Here is a 20,993-nt window from a genome sequence, read left to right on the forward strand (position 1 = left end):
AATGCACCAGAGAGGATGCAGGTAAGTTTACGAGACAAACTTCAGGAATGATGATAGATTGGACGAATTAGGGTATTTTCTGTCGAGAGAAGAAAGTTGAGGGGAGACTTGATAGAAGTTTTATAAAGGATGAAGGGTCTGGCCAGAGAGGTAGACAGAAACTATTTCTACTCATAAAAGGACAGGGAACCAGAAGGCACCGTTTTAAAGTGTTTCTGCAAAAGAAGTAAAAGCAAAGAGAAGAAAGAACTTTTACACATTGGTGGTTAGGATCAGGAACATACTGTCTGGAAGTGTGGCGAAGACTGGTTCAATTCAGGCATTCAAGATGGCAATAGACGATTATTTAAACAGAAACAATATGCAGGATTACAGGGAAAAGCATGACTTTAGCTCTAAGTCTAAATGCTTACCGTGCCGATGCAGACATAATGGGTTGAGTGGGCACCTTCTGCACTGTAACAATTCTGTAAGAAATGTGGACTACAGAGGTTATGCTCTTTGGATAAGAAAAGAGCAATTCAACATCCAAATCAAAAAAACAATGCGTGTGTTTATTGTTAGATTGATATCTTCTGCTTCGTGCATTTTTTTTTAATCTTATAGATTTTAAAGGCTATAAAGTCCAAAGTAGATTAAGCACTATTTGGTTGAATTAGGGCAATGTTTACAATAAGGAACAGTAGCTTATCCTGAAGGGAACAATGAGAGGGTCATATTTATTTTTCAGAGTTGAGCCAACCCCAAATATGAAGAGGAGTATGGATGAAAAGTGCAAATACTGAAATAATAAATACTAGAAATATCCAACTTTCATAAAGACAAAACAATAGACTTTCAACCACTGAACAAAGACCTTTCATCAGAATCTTCAGATGAAAAAATGAGAATAGTGTGGATCTTTCAGCTGCTTCTGAATTGTAGGCATTCCTTTTATTTTTATATTGCAGAAGCAGAAAATTTTCATTCAAAATTATTTTTGGAACTTCTATTGCCCAAAAAATTATTTGCGAAGAAAACAACATGAAGAAGGAGCCATTGTTTCTCACATGGAGTTTGTGGGAGAGGCCAGTCCATGTGTTTGTCAAGTGTCAACGAATCTGGAGAGAGATTTTTTTCTGTCTGTACTGATGGAACTCTGAAGATTTTCCGTTTCAACTTGTTTGTTGTAGTTGTTTAAATAATGACGGGGATCAGGGATTGGCATTTCTTTTCTCAGACCTGCAGATTTGAAAGCTGATTGATAGAGGATTTAAAGATTCATTAAGAACTTCTTTTTAGGTTTAATTTCACTGACGGCATATAGGAGACACAGCGTGAATATTAGTAGATTTAGAGATGTGATTACACAGCAGGAGCAGTCAGATAGATGGGTTACTGTTGGAAATGGTAAGAAGTTCAACAGTCTCCTGTGACTATTCCTCTCTCATGCAGATATTCCATTTTGGGTACTGTTAAAGGGGATAGTCTCTCAGAGGAAAATGAAAGCGACAGTCAGATCTTGGGCACTAAGAATGAATGTTATGTTAAACAGGGTTTTTCAAGATTTAAAAGAATAATTGTTAGAGGGGACTCTCCTGTCAGGGGCACAGTCAGGAGATTCTGCAGATGCGAGCGTGAATCTGGGATAGTATGTTGTAATCCTCGTGCCAGTCCTAAGGATGTCTCAAAACATTTGAAGCATATTGTCAAAGGTGGAGAGTAAGAAACCAGAAGTTGTTGCACATGTTGGTAAGAATGGCATAGTTACAGAAAGGGTTAAGGCTTTGCAGAGTGAATATAGGATGTTAGGTAGAAGATTAAAAAGCAGAGCCTCAAAGGTATTAATCTCTTATTTATTCCTGGTTCTACACTGAAGTGAGAGCAGGAATAAAAAGATAGAGCAGATAAATCATTGGCTGAAGAGATGGTGCAATGTGCAAGGATTCAGATTTTTGGATCATTGGGATCTCTTCTGCGGTAGAATAGCCCATTTCTGAAGAAGGGTCCCTCCTGTTCCTCTGATGCTGCCTGGCCTGCTGTGTTCCTCCAGCTTCACACTGTGTAATCTCTGACTCCAGCATCGGCAGTTCTTACTATCTCTGACCTGTTCAACAGGGATGGGTTTCACCTGAACCGGAAAGGGACCAACATCCTGGTGGGAAGTGCTCAGCAGGTCTAGCAGCATCTGCGAACAGTTCTGAGGAAGGGTCACTTGACCCGAAACGTTAACTCTGATTTTTTTTCTTCACAGATGCTGCCAGACCTGCTGAGCATTTCCAGAAACTTCTGTTTTTGTTCCTGATTTACAGCATCCACAGTTCTTTTAGTTTTCATCCTGGTGGGGAGATTTGCCAGTTCTATTTTGGGAGCCTTTAAACTAGTAGGGAAGGGGTGTGGAATTTCCTAAATAGCAGTAAAAAGTAAAGGCAGATGAAGATGGTTGTGAATCAAAAAAGAACAAGGTAATTAGAAAAGACAGACAAGAGTGAGTCAGAGGATGTGGTAACTCTGAAGAATTAAACTGCATTTACTTCAATGCAAGGGGCCTTTCAGGTAAGGCTGATGAACTCAGGGCAGGAACATGGGACTGGGATGTCATAGCTATTACAGAAAGTTGGTTGAGGGAAGGACAGGACTGGCAGCTCAGTCTTCCGGGTTTTAGATGCTATAGAAAGGGAGGCAAGAAAGGAGAGGAAGTGGCATTTTTGATTGAGGAAAACATTACTGCTGTAACTAGAGAAGATACTTCTGAGGGATTGTCCAGCAAAAGTATATGGGTAGAAATTAGAAATAAGAAAGGGATGATCACCTTGATGGGACTGTTCTATAGGACATCCAATGGTCAGAGGGAAATTGAGGAGCAAATATATAGAGACATCTCAGATAGGTGTAAGAATAACATGGTTGTAATACAAGGGAATTTTAATTTACCAAACATTGACTGTGGCTCCATGGTGAGGAATTTGTTACAGCTGTCCAAGATAATACTTTTTATCAATATGTAAATGTACCTGCTAGAGAAGGAGCAAAACCTGACTCTGTCTTGGGAAATAAGGCAGGGCAAGTGACTGAAGTGTTAGTACAGGAAAACTTTGGGTCTAGTGTTCATAATTCTATTAGCTTTAAAATAGTTATGGAATAGGATAGGGTTTCCAGAAAAGTTAAAGTTCTTTATTGGAGTAAGGCAAATTCTAATGGTATGATACAGGAACTTTCAAAAGTTGATTAGAGTAGATTGTTTGGAGCAACGGGATATCTGACAAGTGGGAGGCTTTCAAAAGTGTGATAACGAGAGTTCAGGGTCATTATGTTCCTGTTAAGAGTGAAAGGTAAGGCTGGTGAGAGTAGGGAAAAATGGATGAATAAAGATATTGAGGTTCTGGTCAAGAATAAAAAAAAAGTCATATTTTAGAAATAGATAACTGGGATCAAATGAATCTCTTGAAGAGTATAAAGGGTGTAAGGGCATTCTTAACAGGGAAATCAGGAGGGCAAAAAAGGGATATGGGACAACATTGGCAGATAAGGTAAAGAATAATCCAAAGAGATTCTACAAGTACACTAAGTGCAAAAGAGCAACTAGGCAAAGAATAGGGCCCCTTAAAGATTAATAAGGTTGTGTATCTGTTGAACCTTAGGAGATGGGAGCGATACTAAGTGAATATTTTGCATCAGTTTTTACTATGGATAAAGAAATGGAGGCAAGAGAACTCGGGGAAATAAACATTGATGTTTTGAAAACCATTTACATTACAGAAGAAGTAGTGCTGGAGGTCTCAGAAAACATAAAAGTGGACAAATCTCCAGGACCTGATCAACTGTTTCCCAGGATGTTGTGGGAAGTTAGGGAAGAAATTGCAGGGTGCCTAGAAGAGATATTTGTACAATATATAACTACAGGTGAGGTGTTGGAGTACTGGAGAGTGGCTAATGCTATGCCTTTATTTAAGAAAGGCTGTAAGCAGAAGCCTGGGGAAGTACAGACCTGTGAGCCTGACATCAGTAGTGGGAAGGTTGTTGGAGGTGATTCTGAAAGATAGGATTTACATGCATTTGGAGAGGCAAGGACTGATTAGGGATAGCCATCATTGTTTTCTGTGAGGAAAATGGTGTCTCACAAAATTGATTCAGTTTTTTGAGGAGGTAACCAGAAATATTGACAAGGGCAGAGTGGTAGACATTGTTTACATGGGCTTTAGTAAAGCCTTGACAAGGTTCTGATGGTAGACCAGTTAGTAATGTTAGGTCACATGGAATTCAGGGAAAGCTTGCTAATTGGATACAAAGTTGGCTTGACGGTAAGAGACAGAGGGTAGTGTTGGAGGGTTGTTTTTCAGACTAGAGGCTGGTGACTGGCAGTGTTCCGTGGGGACCAGTACCGGGTCCACTGTTTTTTTTGTCATCTATATAAATGATTTGGATGAGAGTTTAGGAGACTTGGTTAGTAAGTTTGTGGGCAACACAAAATTTGCTGGTATAGTCGACAGTGAAGAAGGTTATCTAAGATTGCAAAGAGATCTTGATCATTTGGGTCAATGGGCTGAAGAATGGCAGATGGAGTTTAATTTGGATAAATGTGAGATATTGCAAAACAAACAGGGCAGGACTTATACAGTTAATGATAGGGCTAGATAATGTCGTAGAACAGAGACAACTGGAGGTTCTGGTACATGATTCTTTGAAAGTTGTCACATGAAGATGGTGGTTAAGAAGGCGTTTAGCATGCTTGCCTTCATTGCTCACACCTTTGAATGTAGGAGTTGGGACGTCATGTTGAGGTTGTACAGGATGTTGGTGAGGCGTTAGAGTACTGTGTACAGTTCTGATCACCTGGCTGTATGTATGATATTATTAAATTGGAGAGGGTTCAGAAAAGATTTACCAGGATATTGCTGGGAATGGATGAGTTGCGTTATAAAGATAAGCCGGGATTTTTTTTTACTGGAGCGTAGAAGGTTGAGGGGTGACCTCATAGAGGTTTATAAAATCGTGAGGGGTATAAACAAGGTTAATAGCAAGGGTCTTTTCCCTAGGATCAGGGAGTTCAAAAATAGGGGGCATATTTTTAAGTTGATAGCAGAAAGTTTTAAAAAGGACATGAGGGGTAACTTTTTTACAAAGAGAGTAGTTCGTGTGTGGAATGAACTGACAGAAGAAGTGGCAGAGTTACAACATTTAAAAGGCATTTGGATAAGTACATGAATAGGCAAGGTTTGGAAGGATATGGGCCAAATTCAGGCAACCAGAACTGGTTTAGTTTTGGAATATGACTGGCATGGACTAGTTGGTGTTTCCATGCTGCATGACTCTATGATTCTGTAACTGGTGTCTATTTAAAACACTAACATCCCATTTCCTTGGTCAACTACTAAATGGAACCACTACATAAATTGTAGCATTTTCTATTTTACTGTGAAGAAAAATATATATTTAAGTGTCAGGAATTTTCTTTACACCAGTGTTACTGTACCACTCCAATGAAATAATTGCACAATTCAGTTAAACAATTGCTGGTGTTATTATTGTTTCCCTAAACAAAAAAAATCCAGTCTTTTTTAACAATTCAGAATAATACATTGATATGAAGTGAAAGGAAAACATAAATTGTGTCTAAAACTAACATCCTAGTTGACCAGGAATTCAATTAGTGGGACACTGTAACTGATAAAACTGAAAGCAGTGCTTGTTTTCTACAATTCATACATACTTAAAATCTAACTAATGCTAAGGTCATTGAATGGTGTACAGTAGACACACTTGCCTACTAAATATTCTCTGGAATTTATCCGACACATTTATTCAATACCACATAAAGTTTTGAATTATATCTGTTTTAAAAACCAACTTTTGTGACTAAAAATGGTTATGCACCATAATATATTGTGCAACAATGCCACTGAGCTTTACAAACACATCTTCTTCCCTATACTTGAGCCATAGCTTTCTGAATGTCTGTGAGAAATGTTAGTTTAACTCATCTCCATAACTTGACAGCAACGCACACAAATAAACACTTGCACTAATATAGCACATTTCATAATTTCAGAATCTCGCAAAGCACTTTGCAGCCAATGTGGTACTTTAGAAAGACAGTCACTCTTGTAACTGGAGGAAACATAGCAAAGAATAAGTGCACAGCAGGGTTCCACAAACACTATTTTAAAGTTATACTGACCAAATAATCAAGTTTAATGACATTGGTTGAGGAAGCAAAATTGGCTAGGACTAAACTTCTAATTGTAACAATATGTGTATTTTTTAGAATAAAAGTGAACATTTGTTTCCGGTCCACCCAATAAATTGAAAACACAGAATGAACCCTCCCTTCATACACATGGCCTCCTTCTGTGTTGAATCTACGCCAACCCAAGTGCAGTTTTAATCCACACAAGAGGCTGTACCCAAAATATTGATCTACCCATGCTTTGTTTAGCCATTTCCTTATAAAGGAATTTATTTGTTAGATGCAGTGCAGGGTCAGAGGTACAACATGACTACAGCCCTTCAAACTTTACTCACCATTACAATACAAACTGACAGCATGGTACACAGTTTATGTTCAGATCCTCCTTGGTGAGATTAAAACAAGTTGCAGTTACTGCATTTATCAAAAAGTGTTTCTATAACTATTATAAGGCTAATTTCAAATGTACTTTTCAAATGACTTGCATCTTCTACTTTGTAAACATTCTTGTTCTGCTGCAGCATTTTGCAGCATCAGAATAGATGGTACTAAAACTAGATTCATTTTTGTTAAAATCCTTTGGCTTTTTAGTTTCAGTGTAGATATATCTTTACATACTGTTGATTAGGAAGGAAATTTTCTCTTAATATTCTCTTGGAATCTGATGTGTACATGGTGTGACTATTTCTATTTGGTTCCTTATAGGTGATGCAAGTCTTTCTCCCTTTGATACACAATAAATATGATAAATCAAACAAGCACCTCTAAATTATGAATATGCTCAATTTTCATGATAAGCATCAGTTGCACAAAAGTTCTCGCAAAAATCTTGACTATAATATCGATTCCAAAACTACAGGTTGTTCTTTAAGTCAGTACAGCTTTCAGTGATTAGTCTTTAAGCATTTCCAAATATAACAAAAAAATGAACATTTTTCTCAATTGCTGTAGCTCCATTTGGTATCCAATGTGGTTTATAGATTGTTTTTGAAATTTAGTCCTTGTTGTTTGCAGCATTTAAACCAAAATGACACAATTTATTACTTTTAGTAATGGTATCCACCATAGTGACCCTGTTGATGATATCCATCTTGGTAACCATGGTAACCATATCCATATTCATCCTCTGGGCAACGCATACCCAAAGACTGTTGAATGGCCATTTCCTGTCGTCGAAGCTGCATGGAGTCAACAAGGTCATAAACTATAGCCATGTTCCACATCGGAGTTGGATACCATGACTTGACATTTCCATCTTTCCCAACCAGTAACATTGAGAAATACTCTGGGCTCACTTGGAAATAATTCCGTATGTCTTCTACCAATGATGGAGAGAGATCTTCACGGTCAACAGTTGCACTTCCTGTGAATATACCAACCAAAGCCAACAAGCTGGTTTAAAAATTTTCTTAATTTTAAAAAAAATTTCTGTGAACTGCTATTTCCAAACATATCCTTCTTAAAAATACCTAATCAGTCATATTTTACTGAAGATTAGGTTTACACTGGAAAATCCAAAGACTATTTGACTACAAGGCAAAATACTACTAAAAATGAGGAATTGACTCCTTCAGCCTTTGAATTTTATTCATGTGGCTCATTTTGCAAAGCAACAATAACATCTATGAAAACATTTATAAGTACAAACATTTATTCTTTGAGGCTGAATATCTTAATATAGTCAAAAATATTTACTTTTTTATTGTGTCGATCTGATGTGTCATGAGGTAAATTGCATACAGATGTTCAAATTTGTTCTGCCAGTTTCACTGAGATTGGGACTATAACTGAGGAGCCTGCCAAGCTCTGGGCCTTGCACTTTTTAACATTTTACTGCGATTCTAGTATGACATCTCTGTTGATATTTTAGTCATACTGATATTGCATTTTGCATGTTATTGCTGGGAATATGAAGCCTTGTATCTTTTCCTTGAAAAGAAATCTCTCTATTAATCCTCTTATCATGTTACACATACTCTCCAAGTCAGAACTGACTGACTGAGCCATGAAGTGCAATGCGGCACAGGATAAGAACTATTTTTTTCCTCCCAGTACCTAATTACACAGGAAACAAAGAAACCACATGCCTCATAGGACTTCCAAGTTAAATTTTACTACATTCTTGAATTTTATCTAATGCACAGAGAGCTGACAGCACGAGAAGCATCAAAGCAGAAGCTCAAACTCTGAAAGCTGCCACATCTGAAAAACAAAATCCTCATGGAGTTTCAGTAAAGTTACTTAACCAAAACAGAACTGAGTTGCCATATTGTGCGGTCAATAGGTGCATTGATATAAAATGTGTGTCCAAATACCAACCAAGTTTCATACATTTTAAAATGGATACATTTTAACTGATAAAACATGAACCAGTAGAATGATGCTTTGACAACAGTATTAAATAAATTTTGCAAATTCTTGCTACAATCCACTAAATATTTTCAATTAAAAAAAAATTTTAAACCTACTGCAAATCGCATAAGATATTATTGGGGTTCCACAGCTAAAATAAAGCAATAATATTTGTGAAGAGAAACCAATACTTTTTCAATGTAGTGGGATGACATTTTCGAATCGGCACTGTTCACTTAATTTCTTCATGTGTAAATTTTATTTTCACACAAATTGATTTTGACTTTAATCCTTAAACAGGACACTTATATACTCTCACACAATGGGAAATTTTTCTCATTGATTTTCTCTGCTGTCCACCATTTCTTGGATGGAAAGGAAGACCCACCCCTGGCCAATATTACAGACTGGCCAACTGCAAAGAGAGGGGTGAAAATATTGAGTGATGATAGAATTTTCTATTCAAACAGCCTACCTGTGAAACATAGTTAATACCTTTATGTCTCACTTCTCAGCTTCAGTTCCAACAAAACTCATGTTGGACTCAAAACATTAACTTTGTTCTCTCTATAAATATACTCCAACATTTGGAGCACTGCACACAATTCTGGTTGCCCTACTATAAGAAGGATGTCATTAAATTGGAAAGGATGCAAAAAAGATTAACAGGGATGTTACAAAGGCTTGGAGGTTTGAATTATAAGGAGAGGCTGAATAGGCTGGGACATTTTTTCCCCTGGAGTGTAGGAGGCTGAGGGGTGATCTTATAGAAGTTTACAAAATCATGAGGGGCATAAATAAGGTGAATTGCCAAGGTCTTTCGCCAGGGCAAGGGGAATCCAAAACTAGACAGCATAGGTTTAAGGTGAGAGGGAAAAGATTAAAAGGGACATGAAGTGAAACTTTTTCACACAGAGGGTGGTGTGTGTATGGAACAAGATGCCAGAGCAAGTAATAGAGGCAGCTACAATTACAACATTGAAATGACATTTGGACAGGTACATGGATATAAAAGGTTTAGAGGGATATGGGCAAAATTGCAGGCAAATGGGTCTAGTTCAGTTCAGGAAACTTGGTGTGCACATATCTGTTGGGCCGAAGGGCCTATTTCCTTGCTGTATGACTCTATGCTGCTAGACCTGCCGAGTTTCCCCAGCACTTGGTGCTTTTGTTATATTCCATGACCTACCATTCTACTGGCACTACGTGTACCAGGATAACAACCTCACCGTGCCGTTAATGGTCCACAATTGTTACAGGTTTCAGTGTTCATCAAATGTTCTCTTACATACATTGATGCTGGCCAATTAAAATAATGGTCTATATTTCTTATTTTCCTGAGCATTGTAGATATAAGGGTACTTACTTCAGGAAGATCCTGGGATTTAAATTGGGTGTTGTCTTTTTATAGTGACATAATATGCCAATCCTGTCGAAGATGAACTGAAACACTTGGAGACAGCAGATCTGATACAAATTGTCAAGTTGTGTAAATTTCACGCAGGAAGTGAAAATGCTGAGCAATAGCAGTGAACTCTCTGTGAACTCTCATCTTGATTCAGCCAAGCACTCTTCAAGGACAATATTAGCAGACTTCATTTGGTCAGCTTTCTGATTCTGATTGGTCTATACCCAAGTTTTGGAGCTGAAAATATGCCAACAGTTCTCACACCACACCAGCCCACCTCTGTTCCACCAAGCTACCCTCTTGCAGATATTACAGTGGTAGTTATACAATATGTAGACAATATCCAGGTATATTTTATTCATTAAAAAGCCAAATATTGTAACGATAAAATAGTAATTATGCAATTCTTGGCCTTGTGTACAGTTTTATGCTGTTTTTGGTTTGTATATGCATTATAGTATAATTTTTGGCAGGTGAAATTTAGCACGATATTAATTATTTTGGTAACCACAATACAAAAATTAGTTCCCATATCAATTCTGGTAATCTAATGTCTGTCAGAAAATAAATGAAGAATAAACTCAGTTAGGATGCAATGAATTCACTAAAGTTATGACTGTACTTATTTTTCTGAGAACATATTAAAGCTGCCATTTTACTGAGCACTGCAAGGTAGCAAAGGGCTGAAGAGAAAGAGACCTTTATGATGCTTGGTAAGACTTCAGAAAAGGTCTGTAAGTCATTCAAGTGAAAAGTTAATATTTAAGAAAAATGTCTGAGGGAAGGATTGTTCCTGACATATTTTCTAAAGCAAATCTATTGAAAAGAGAAAGAATTGCTCATTGAATATCCTGATGACTGAGACTGAAGTCTCCACTGTCAAAGGAAGTCTTGGGGTGGATACTATTTGCTTCCATAGAGTGAGATTCTGGCCAGAGGGTGAGCAGGCATGCAAAGTAGAGTGAGTGCCCATCCCCCATTCTGACATCCATCTCTAAGCTCACCTCCATAATAGAGGGGGTCGGGGGGATCATGGGTGCTGAAATCAACAGAACATTTACCATACATGAATAAGTAACTAAGGGTTAATTTAGTTTGTTAAAAGCTCAACTAATCCCAAAATTTCCCTACTCATGTCATTAAATGTTTGGTGCAGGTAGGTCTTTTTGAAAAGCATTTTTTAAATGATAGAAAGGAAGTGTCATTGATAAAATGGTACCCTAACTTTCTTCTTACCCATCTATACTTGAAAACCCACTCCAGCACCACTTCCATAATATTGCCTCACCTGTGATCAATAGCCCACCATTTACCTCAGTACTGGACCCACTACTGTCCTCTTTGTGGACTTGCCTGCTCTCCTCCTACTGAGCTCTGGAGTTGCTGACACTATTGGAGGTGCAGCCAATACGAATGGCTGGCAGCTTGAGAGTGAGAGACTTCCTGGCCAGTGAGACACACAAAGCCTATTTTCAAACTGTTAATGATGCCCACAGCACGTCACAGGTCTCGGGCAGACATTTTCTACAGGTCTTGACCAACATTTTAGTCGAGAGCAGCAGCAGTCCACCTCCCTTCACTTTGTAATTTTCAAGGACCTGTGTCTAATGGTCATTATAAGGACACAAACCCTACTCACTACCATCTCAGGCCCCATCCGTCATACTTCCAACAGCACATGCAGGAACAAGCTAATGAAACAGAAATCACTTACTGGTAAAGTCATTTATGAGAGGGAAAACAAAATGCATAGTGTTACACTGCATTTGATCACCTCTTCAAAACCAATTATAATTCAATTGGATTTAAAGGATTTTTTAAAATTAAAACTTAGAAGTCATCTTTGCTGAAGGAAGATTAACAGTTACTGCTTTAACATGTATTTAAAAACTAGTAAAGAGAATAAAAGAATCAGGCGATATTGCAAAGTCTCTCGCTTCTTAAGCTGTTCCTTTGGGCACAATCATTATTTACTTATTAAATAGTGCCATGTTTATACTGGAACATGTTGGCTGTCATCACCAGATACAATTTCAGTTCTCACAGCAGCATAAGTATTTTTAAATATATCTGATCATAATGAAAGTACTCTTACCATTAATTGGATAGAGTTCCAAAACGCCTCCAACATCAATACCCACACCCATCAACTTCAGAACAGCCAAATGACGTAAACCTTAAAAGAGAGATTTATCCTCATGTTAATCTTATGAAATAATATGTTTACCACAACTAGTTAAGTAAATGCTACAAAGGAAAACTTGAAGCTATGCTATTATGTTTCTACAATGTTTCTCTTTCCTCTTTAGGTTCACAAATTCCAGATAAGCTAATTAACTCAGCACACTCAGCCTAGTTTGGAAACGGAAGTGCTAAAAAGAAAACACTAACAAAGTAAGAAAAATAAATGAAAAAGATGCAGAAGCAAATATTTGGAAATATAAGGCTGTCAAAGGCCATGAAAGGGTATGTTACATCATATATTCGCAATGTGTTACAGGAATAAAACCATGAGGTCAACACTGTAACTTCCCAACTGGACATGAATTGCATATTCACTTCTCAACTACATTTAGTAAATTAGGCATTGGTTTGGGCAACCTTCCCATGTGAACTGAAGGCTGGAATGATCTGATGTTGGCTCCCAGGCCTTAGTTACAACATGACAGTGAGCTGCAGATGATTGCTCATGTTCTCTAGCTATCTTGCCAATGAAGAACAAATTAATTTCTCATTGCTGTTCAGCCAGTAGCAGCCCTGAAGTATGTCTCACACAAGATGAAGACAATTGGGAATGAGGGAATAAGGGACTGGGGTGCTGCTGAAGAAAATGTGGCAATTGATTGCTGCCAGCATCCAGTGTTTTCCAAATGGATCTGAAATGAGCATCTGCTCACCTCACAACTCCACAGTATGGTATATGATTATTGCAGGATTTACCCTTGAGGAGGTGACTTAAGTGGTCCCTCTTGACTAGGCTGCCTGTAGATCTGTTTTTTTTTCACAGCAATGTATTAAGGAGCCCATTAAATGGATGCAAAGCAGCTTATTTCCATATGCAAATGCTTAATGCTGGTTTTAGGGTTGCACCCGGGTTCTACATTCGATGTCTAAATCAAAATAATGGATGGTATCTTTCCAGCTTGGAATGTATGAATGTCATTCACTATTTTGGACTTGTTGGTGCCCATTGTATGACCACAGTACATTAAATTCCTCAACCAGAGGTTTCCAGCACAGGACAGTTTTCAAAAGTCACTAAGCTCAGATTTACAGCTTGTGATGACGTTTTTGAAAGTGTCTAGTTTAGGAATAATTTATCCCTATTAATCAGACCTGGGATCAAACAGTAACAGCAAGAAAGTGAATTTCTAACTTTAAGTCTGACCTTAAGGTCCCAGTCACTGAAATTCTCCATCCCACTTATACTCTAACCTCTGTCCTATGCCTTCTAGATATTTTTAGTTGGCCTATTCAGATAAGTTATAACAAACCTCTGGAGCAGTTGGACTTGAGCCCAGGCCCAGCTCACTATCATTGTGCTATAAGAACCCCTGTCCTTGATCTTCCACATTGTTCCAGTGAACTCAATGGAAGTGGGTTCTCAGTCAAGTGTGAGTAATGAGACCACCCATTCCACTGAAACAGTTCTTACGCTTTTCTTCATTATGTATGTTTGGTTGACAGACCCGATTCATAAGGTGACTTTCTCTGCAGAGCTAACACAGTGTGGAGCTGAAGGAACACAGCAGGCCAGGCAGCATCAGAGGAGCAGGAAAGCTGACGTTTTGGGTCGGGACCCTTCTTCTTATTTCCCAGCTCCCCTCCCCCGTCCCCATTTCCGAAGAAATTTCTCCTTTGATGCTGCCTGGCCTGCTGTGCTCCTCCAGCTCCACACTGTGCTATCTTTGACTCCAGCATCAGCAGTTCTCAACTTCTCAGCAGTGGATTGTTTTGACAACTGGATGGACCTTCTGATTTTGTTTGATTACTATCTCCAACCCTAACAAATTGTTCTTTCAATGATTATTTTTGTTGACGTTTCAAACGTTATTTGGACAAGATCAGGAGGTGTGAAGTGTTTTAAGCCTCTGTTATGCAGTCTTGCAGGAAATGGAGAGGGCCAAATCGTTGCTCCTGAGGTGGATAGCTGGATTCAAGGAGGTAAGGCGGAGGAGCAAGTGCAGAATACAAGTGCATTGTTACTTTTGTTGCATTGCTACAGTCTTTAATAGTCTGTTTTATTCACACTTTTATAGGCTGTAGGAGTAACAGTGTAATTTATTTCAAAAAAAGAGTAGTGAACGGGTCATTGCTGCTGTAGGGTTTACTGGTGATGAACATAGTGTATACTTAGTGAATGGCCATGGAAGACCCATGAGTTGGCATACAGGATGTGGGAGTCATACATAGTGGTTGGGCAGCGTAGGTTGACGTGGGTTTATGGGGTAATGGGGTTGTATTGGTGTATCAACTGTCATGAAGGTGGCAATGGGAAGTCGGTGGTAGAGAGCTCACAGCCTAGTAGTGTTGACTGCAAAAAGGCTGAAGTCCCAGGGAGCTCAGGTGGGCATTCTAAACAGCCTGTCTCATTACTCACTGTACCAGTGGCCGTCTGTAGCAATGCAACAAAAGTTAACAATGCACCTGTATTCTGCACTTGCTCCCTCGCCTTACCTCCTTGAATCCAGCTATCCACCTCAGTAGCAATGATTTGGTCCTCTCCATTTCCTTGCATATATTAATACTCACATTGCCCTTCCCCCTTCTGCGTTCCTTCATAAAAGCTACTCCTGAAGTTCTAATGAGAGTTATTTCTGAAATATGACCTGTTCCTTTTCTCCATAAGTGCTGCCTGACCTACTGTCTGATTTTAGTGTTTTTGTTTTTAGATCAATATGTTAAGTCATTGTTAACGATAATCTAAACAGAGTTCCAATTCTCAATTTTCTGATTTGCAATTTTAACACTGAAAAATGAAGACTTTCACTCTGCATTTTCTTTCAGTAAGCTCTTGCACAAGCACGGGGAGATTTACTAGTAAACATGACTAAAAGAAAATGTTCACCCTATTAAAAATGTTGCTTTTCAGATGCAAAATACAAGAAGAACATGAAAGCTATGAAGCAAGAACAAAAAATGATTTGCTACTCGGATAATATGAGAGCTTTTAATTATCAGCAAGTATTAAATAGGCTGGGACGCTTTTGCAATAGACCTTATAGAGGTTCTTAAGGTTATGACAGGAATTAATTGATGTAGATAGAAGAAGCTGAATCCACTTGTGAGGGAGATCAGGTTAGAGGGCATAAATAAAAGACTGTTACTAATAAGTCTAGTAAGGAGTTCAGGAGTCTTTTATCAAGAATATTTAAAAAGTGGAACTCACTACCAGAAAGAGTAGTTGAGGGCACCAGCATCAATACACTTACGAAGAACACAAATAAACATGTGAGGAAGATATACAAAAAAGGTTGTGCTAATAAGGTTAGATGACAAATAGAGAGAATAGACTTGAGTGGAGCATAAATACCACATAGACCAAGCATCCTTTTTCTGCACTGTACATTCTGTTTATTTCTGTGACAGATATTGAATTGAGCTCATGGTTTCTAGTATTTATTCTACAACATTTTGCAAACATGTAAACAGTTCAAAGGAGCCTCTAATTGCCATTCTCATTTGAAGACACATAAAACTGTAAGATATCCCCTTAAGATAGGCCCTACTAATGAAGCTAATTTTTTCTTCATGGAGGAAGGTTCTGTAGGGTGAACTGCATTGTACCTTACAAACTATTTTCTACTGGGAACAAGAACAGGGATTAAGCATTTACTCAAATTGTTCTTCTACAAACATTTTGGGCTGATTCCTATAAGTTGCAAAAGAACTAACTGTGTGCTTTCTTCCATTCTGAATAAAACAAATTGTGATTAGGTAACAAAATTCTTAGAATATTAACAGTTATACATTCCTAGAGGCTCTCTTCTGAGGAATAGAAGGTTATATATATTGTAAAGACGCTGAATCATACCTAGGTTGCAAGCTTGTGAATTTAAGGCGTAAAGCTGATGTTGATAAGCCCATTCTTCATCAGTGGGGGTAGAAATAATAAATAAACGTCTCCTCCAACGGAATCTGATGAAAAGAAACAAAGCAAGTGAAAACCATTCTGGCCTAGGCCGTGTTTGCTCAGTAGCTCCTGCCATCAACAGAGAGTGACAGAAAAATAGATATATTGGAACCAACATGTAAATTCTATTTCTCTCTCAATAGATGTTGCCAGACCCCATTGACAACCACCAGGATTTCTTGTTCTTATTTCAGATTTCCAGCAATCGCAGTACTTGTGATTCTTACTATAGCAGAAATGCTAAACCAAGTCATTAGTCAATTACCTTCTTGGGAGCTCCCTTAACCTCCTGAATTTCTTTCTGAGGAACTCCTGCCTGCTGAATCAAGTTTGCTACGTGACCTCATTATGGGGGACCTATAATCTCACTAATTTCCTTCACTGAAGTTTGCTGCTCTGTTGAAACAGATATTTTTTTTTGAAGTATCCTGTGTTTCTGGACCAGGCAATTTCTTCCTGACCATGCCCCGAATTTGTGGATATTGGTCATCTTACCCAAGAGTTGGCTCCTACAGAATTTTAAGCAATTCATCTTCAATCTGTGCAAAGATGAAAATTGAAATATTCCTCTGTTACTTCAATGTCTGAGATCAAATTCAAAATTGCTATTCATTTATTAACCAGGATTTGCTGATTCCTGATTAATTTGAGTCAAAGATTGATCAGTGAACTCAAGTGTATTGTACTGTTTATTCTTTCTCTTCATCTGCAAACAAACGTTGTCGACTTCCATCATCTGAAATTTTCTTCAATGATGACAAGAGTGTTTTTCAAACCTGTCAATTCTATGAAATCACAGATTTCATAATGAGATCTGAAATCTTCAATCTGTCATGGGATGTCAGGCTACCACTCTGTCAACTGAACCTAGGCTGTACATGGCCATGCCCAAAAGCCCACAGTGTATTCTTTCCTGGACATTTTAATGATGGGAAGCTGAAAAAATGAGTCTTCTGTCAACTACTAGCAGGTCATCTATGATTGTTAGATTTTGCTAGTGCTCAAGATATGCGTTCTTGGCCAATGAATTGGACTTTTGGTTTTACCATCCTTCAAAACAATACTGGCAAATGGTAGCACATTCTAGATCAGGTTTTTGTTCCTGTTGAATGTGCTAGTGTCTATTTTAGCTTGCTAGGCATTGGTTCTTTTTGGGCATATCAACCACATTTTTATGCTGTTGTAGTTAATCTCAATAGATTCTTTCTTAGTTTTGGGTTCCATCTTGAGTTCAGGATGTCACTCCTTTGCTGTTTCTTCCACAACTGTTTGTTTCCAGACCATGTGTTCTCTGACCGCCTTGTCTTTGGACAGACTAATCAACTTTGATCTCTCTTGAACTGCTTGCTGTCCATTGTAACTTTTTCTGTGACTTCAGAAGGTTGAGGTTAAGGCATGCAAGTGTGAGATTTCTTGATTATGCATTGCATGTACATTCTGTACTATCTTATGTTGCACAACAGCTTATAGTGTACCTTTAATCTTGAGAGCTATTCCACTTGAATGATTTAATTGCATCTTTGGTATGCTACAACTTCTGTTTCTTCACCAATGATAAATGACCTGATAAGATAATGACATGCATCCCTGCGTCAAGCTTAAAATTAATGAGCTGTCTACTGACCTTAACAGGTTCTATAAAGCTTAATTGTCTGGATCAATTCAAACAATTTGGGTATCTTTTCTAATGCTGGTGGCTTTACTACATTAATATCTTTGTATGAGTAGTTAATTTACTTTTGCTTCTCTGTAAATGTATTTTACTATCATGCATGTTTTAAGAAGGCACCTATAGTTTGACAGATACAGCATTCTTTTCTATAAGTTGAATAATATATATGCCTGTGGGACTTCCTTGTTCCACAACACTGACACTGACTCTCAATGCCTATTGTCCTATCCTAACAATTGTGCCAAACTAGCTACATGTTGATTAAACATGGCATGGATATCAGAGCGGGTACTTAGTGGATTCAGTTCGCCACTTGCTCAGTGATCTCTACGTTCTGTATTGCCAAACAGGAGCTCAAGGTATGATCCACAGACACCAGCCACAAGCACCCCTCGTTGACATCCATTGGTGCATGGCATTTTCAAATCATGGCATCTCTCCGATCCACTTAGACCAGTCAGAAAGCACAGACTTGCTTTGCAGGGCCCTCCAGCATCTAAAATTGAAAGACTGCACAAGAGATACTTCATGTGCATGGGCTGGGATCCAGCTCACAGATTCGACCAGGATGCATCTCAGGGATACTCATTTGCTCTCCTAGTGCTCGTTCACTTCATACCTACCTGCATACTCACACAGCCCATGCCTTGCCCTGCCATGTGGTGCAAATTAGCACGGTCATGCAACCAGGCAGTGTGCCTTTCTGATCAGCAGTCCTCAAGCAAGACAGCATACATCCTGTTGTATGGCAAAGCACTACCTCGATCCCTTAGGTCGAGACACTTACCCTGTGAGCCATTTGCTTTTCCATTGCACATTTTCAATTTCCAGCATGATATATGGGAGATTAGAGGGGATTGACAATGGGTGAGGGAAGACAACGAGTGAGGGAAGATGACGCGCGTTTCATTGAGCCTTGGAGGGAGGTAAGTGCAGTAGCAGAGATACAGGGAGCAGAGAGAAGAACGTAGCACTTACCCTGGCATAATGGAGAAGATCAATGACCTTCTTATGCCACTCTGCTGGATCCTCCACCCCCTGGATATGACACTGACGCGGGTGGCAACCTCAGATCAGGTTCCCAGGGTCAGCTGGCAATGACCTCGTCTGCTGGTTTTCCAGGAAGAGGACTCCTCTCCTTTGTACCACCCCCCTCGACCTGGACCTCCAGGACCCCATTGGAAAATTCTAGTGCCGCTTCCCCTCTCAGACATCTTCTGGAAATATCCTTGACTGAGCAGGGAAACTTCGGAATGGAAGTACTCATCCGGGTGTACAGCAACTTTTAAAGATGGCACAGATTCAAGAGATGCTGATTTTCCAGTGGCTGTCTGCCGAGTGGTGAGTTATTCTGGAAATGACATGTAATAACATGGGGCTGGAATTGGATGTGATGGCTGTCATAGAGGCAGTGTGGATAGTTAATGAGGCGAGTTTGGTAAGATATGGTGAAAGACCTCACTTGGTCTCATGGCTGGAAGACCTTCCAAAATCCTGATCCAACTCATACTTTGCCAAAAATATTGAGATTCAGCCCGATGAAATCAGCGTTCAAGTCATGTGTTGAGTAAATATAATTCCAAAATATAATTTCATAGTGACTGCGCAAAGATGTAACATAATCATTTTTACACTAGGTCAAATGTGACTGGTACCAAATATAAAAGTATGAGGCACAATAGTGATCAGAGAGCAGGAGGCAAATAATTCAGCAACAGAAAAGCACTTTAAAATGTGAATACAAACAAATGTGTTTCATTTGTATTACTCTTTAGTTTTAAAATCACACATACCTGGATAAGAAATTTTCCAATGATCTAGGTTTATCTTCTTTCTTGCATGGAGTGCCATCTCTCTTCTGTTTCTCCATCTCCTTGATTCTTGTTGTGAAGGTGTCAATCAAATTGAACACAGCTTTCATAGCGATTGGTACTTCATAGTGTTGCTATTGAAACAGATATCCTTGGTTATCATTTCAGTTCTTTCTGTTTGTAGGATTCAGTTAGACATGAAAACAAAATAGACCAGTAGCACCCATCTAATGTCAATCTGGATCCAAGCCAGTTGTGAAACAGAAACAAGACATCTTTCGCTGCGGATAGAGTTTATTAACTACTCAGTTCTTGTAACATTTTTGTAATTTTTTAAAATCACTTTCCCCAATACCTCTATATCCTTTTTGTAATATGAAGATGAGAACTGTGCACAGTATTCCAAGTATGGTCTAACCTTCATTCTGAATAAGTTTAACATAACACATTGGCTTCATAATTCAAACGCTGTGGGAATGATCCTCTCTACTTTATTTGTTTTTTTAAAAAAAAAACAACCCAGTCGGACATGCATTGAATTTAACACAGAGCAGGTGGGACTAGAAGCTGGGTCGTGTAACCAAGAGTTAGAGGCACTACCACTGTGTCACAAGAGTTCTAACTACTTGGTTTTAGATATTTTCCAATGAACCTGATCAGAGATGTTATTACACACATTTGATTCCCCTCATTTTCAAATTAAATTGAATGCAAACAAACAATCTTTGAATAATACTACTGAAAATTCAACAATTAACTTTTTACTATTCTATAATTTTTAATTATTCAACTGAACAGTAACATATTTTCATATTCCATATGATATAATCAAACTTCCATTCTTCCACTTCTTTATTTAAAATAAAAAAAAACTTGATAACAAAGAAAACCAAACAAAAATTTATTTTTTGAAATGTTCTTTTAACTCCCAATACCACCAAGTGCCTGTCTTCGAGGATGCCAATGATTTCTTGGCAAAAAACACCTTTTTTGTGAAAGAATCTGATAAGCAGTGATTTGCATCTACCTTTTTTTAAAGTAATCTCTTTTTCTAACATTTCCTTCATGCCAGCAAGGTCAATTCTTAACCTTTTTAAGCAATTCCCCTTTCTTTAATGTTCATTGTCCCACAGAGAAAAGGTATCTACATAACATTCTGTGGGCAAACTTTACTCATATTGCCCCATTGTATAAGATTTCTCCAAGAAACCAAGAACATGTAAAACTCTGCCATAGTTGAATAGTAATCTGGAAGACTAGCAGGTGAAGCCTCGCCAATAAGGATTAACTTCCTATCCTCTGGATCATGTACAGCTGCAAAGACTTCCTCAATAGTAGCTTGTTTCATCATAGTACTCAGTTCGAATACATCAAAATTGGCATTGGGTCTAGGCTGACCGTACAACCAGTTTAACTCCAATCCAACTTCTTAACTGGCCTGTTCTTCTCTA

The 20,993-nt window shown here is 38.4% G+C and overlaps 1 protein-coding gene across 2 annotated transcripts in view; it reads right to left on the bottom strand.

Annotated features, from left to right (window-relative positions):
- Positions 1-5,481: 5,481 nt before the first annotated feature.
- Positions 5,482-20,993, bottom strand: part of ccdc80 (coiled-coil domain containing 80) — a 40,455-nt gene continuing 24,943 nt past the window's right edge. Inside the window, exons 4-7 of one of the 2 annotated variants that reach the window (XM_020516128.2) lie at positions 19,525-19,676; positions 15,961-16,064; positions 12,022-12,102; positions 5,482-7,529 (exon numbers count right to left, since the gene is read on the bottom strand). In XM_020516128.2, coding sequence (XP_020371717.2) covers positions 7,213-7,529; positions 12,022-12,102; positions 15,961-16,064; positions 19,525-19,676 — 654 coding nt within the window. In that variant the 3' untranslated portion in view covers positions 5,482-7,212. Of the gene's footprint in view, positions 7,530-9,601; positions 9,986-12,021; positions 12,103-15,960; positions 16,065-19,524; positions 19,677-20,993 lie in introns of those variants that run through there. The other variant, XM_048602585.1, reaches the window with a different exon arrangement.

The sequence above is a fragment of the Rhincodon typus genome, chromosome 11 (genome assembly GCF_021869965.1).
Source record: "Rhincodon typus isolate 14 chromosome 11, sRhiTyp1.1, whole genome shotgun sequence".
Classification (NCBI taxonomy): domain Eukaryota; kingdom Metazoa; phylum Chordata; class Chondrichthyes; order Orectolobiformes; family Rhincodontidae; genus Rhincodon; species Rhincodon typus.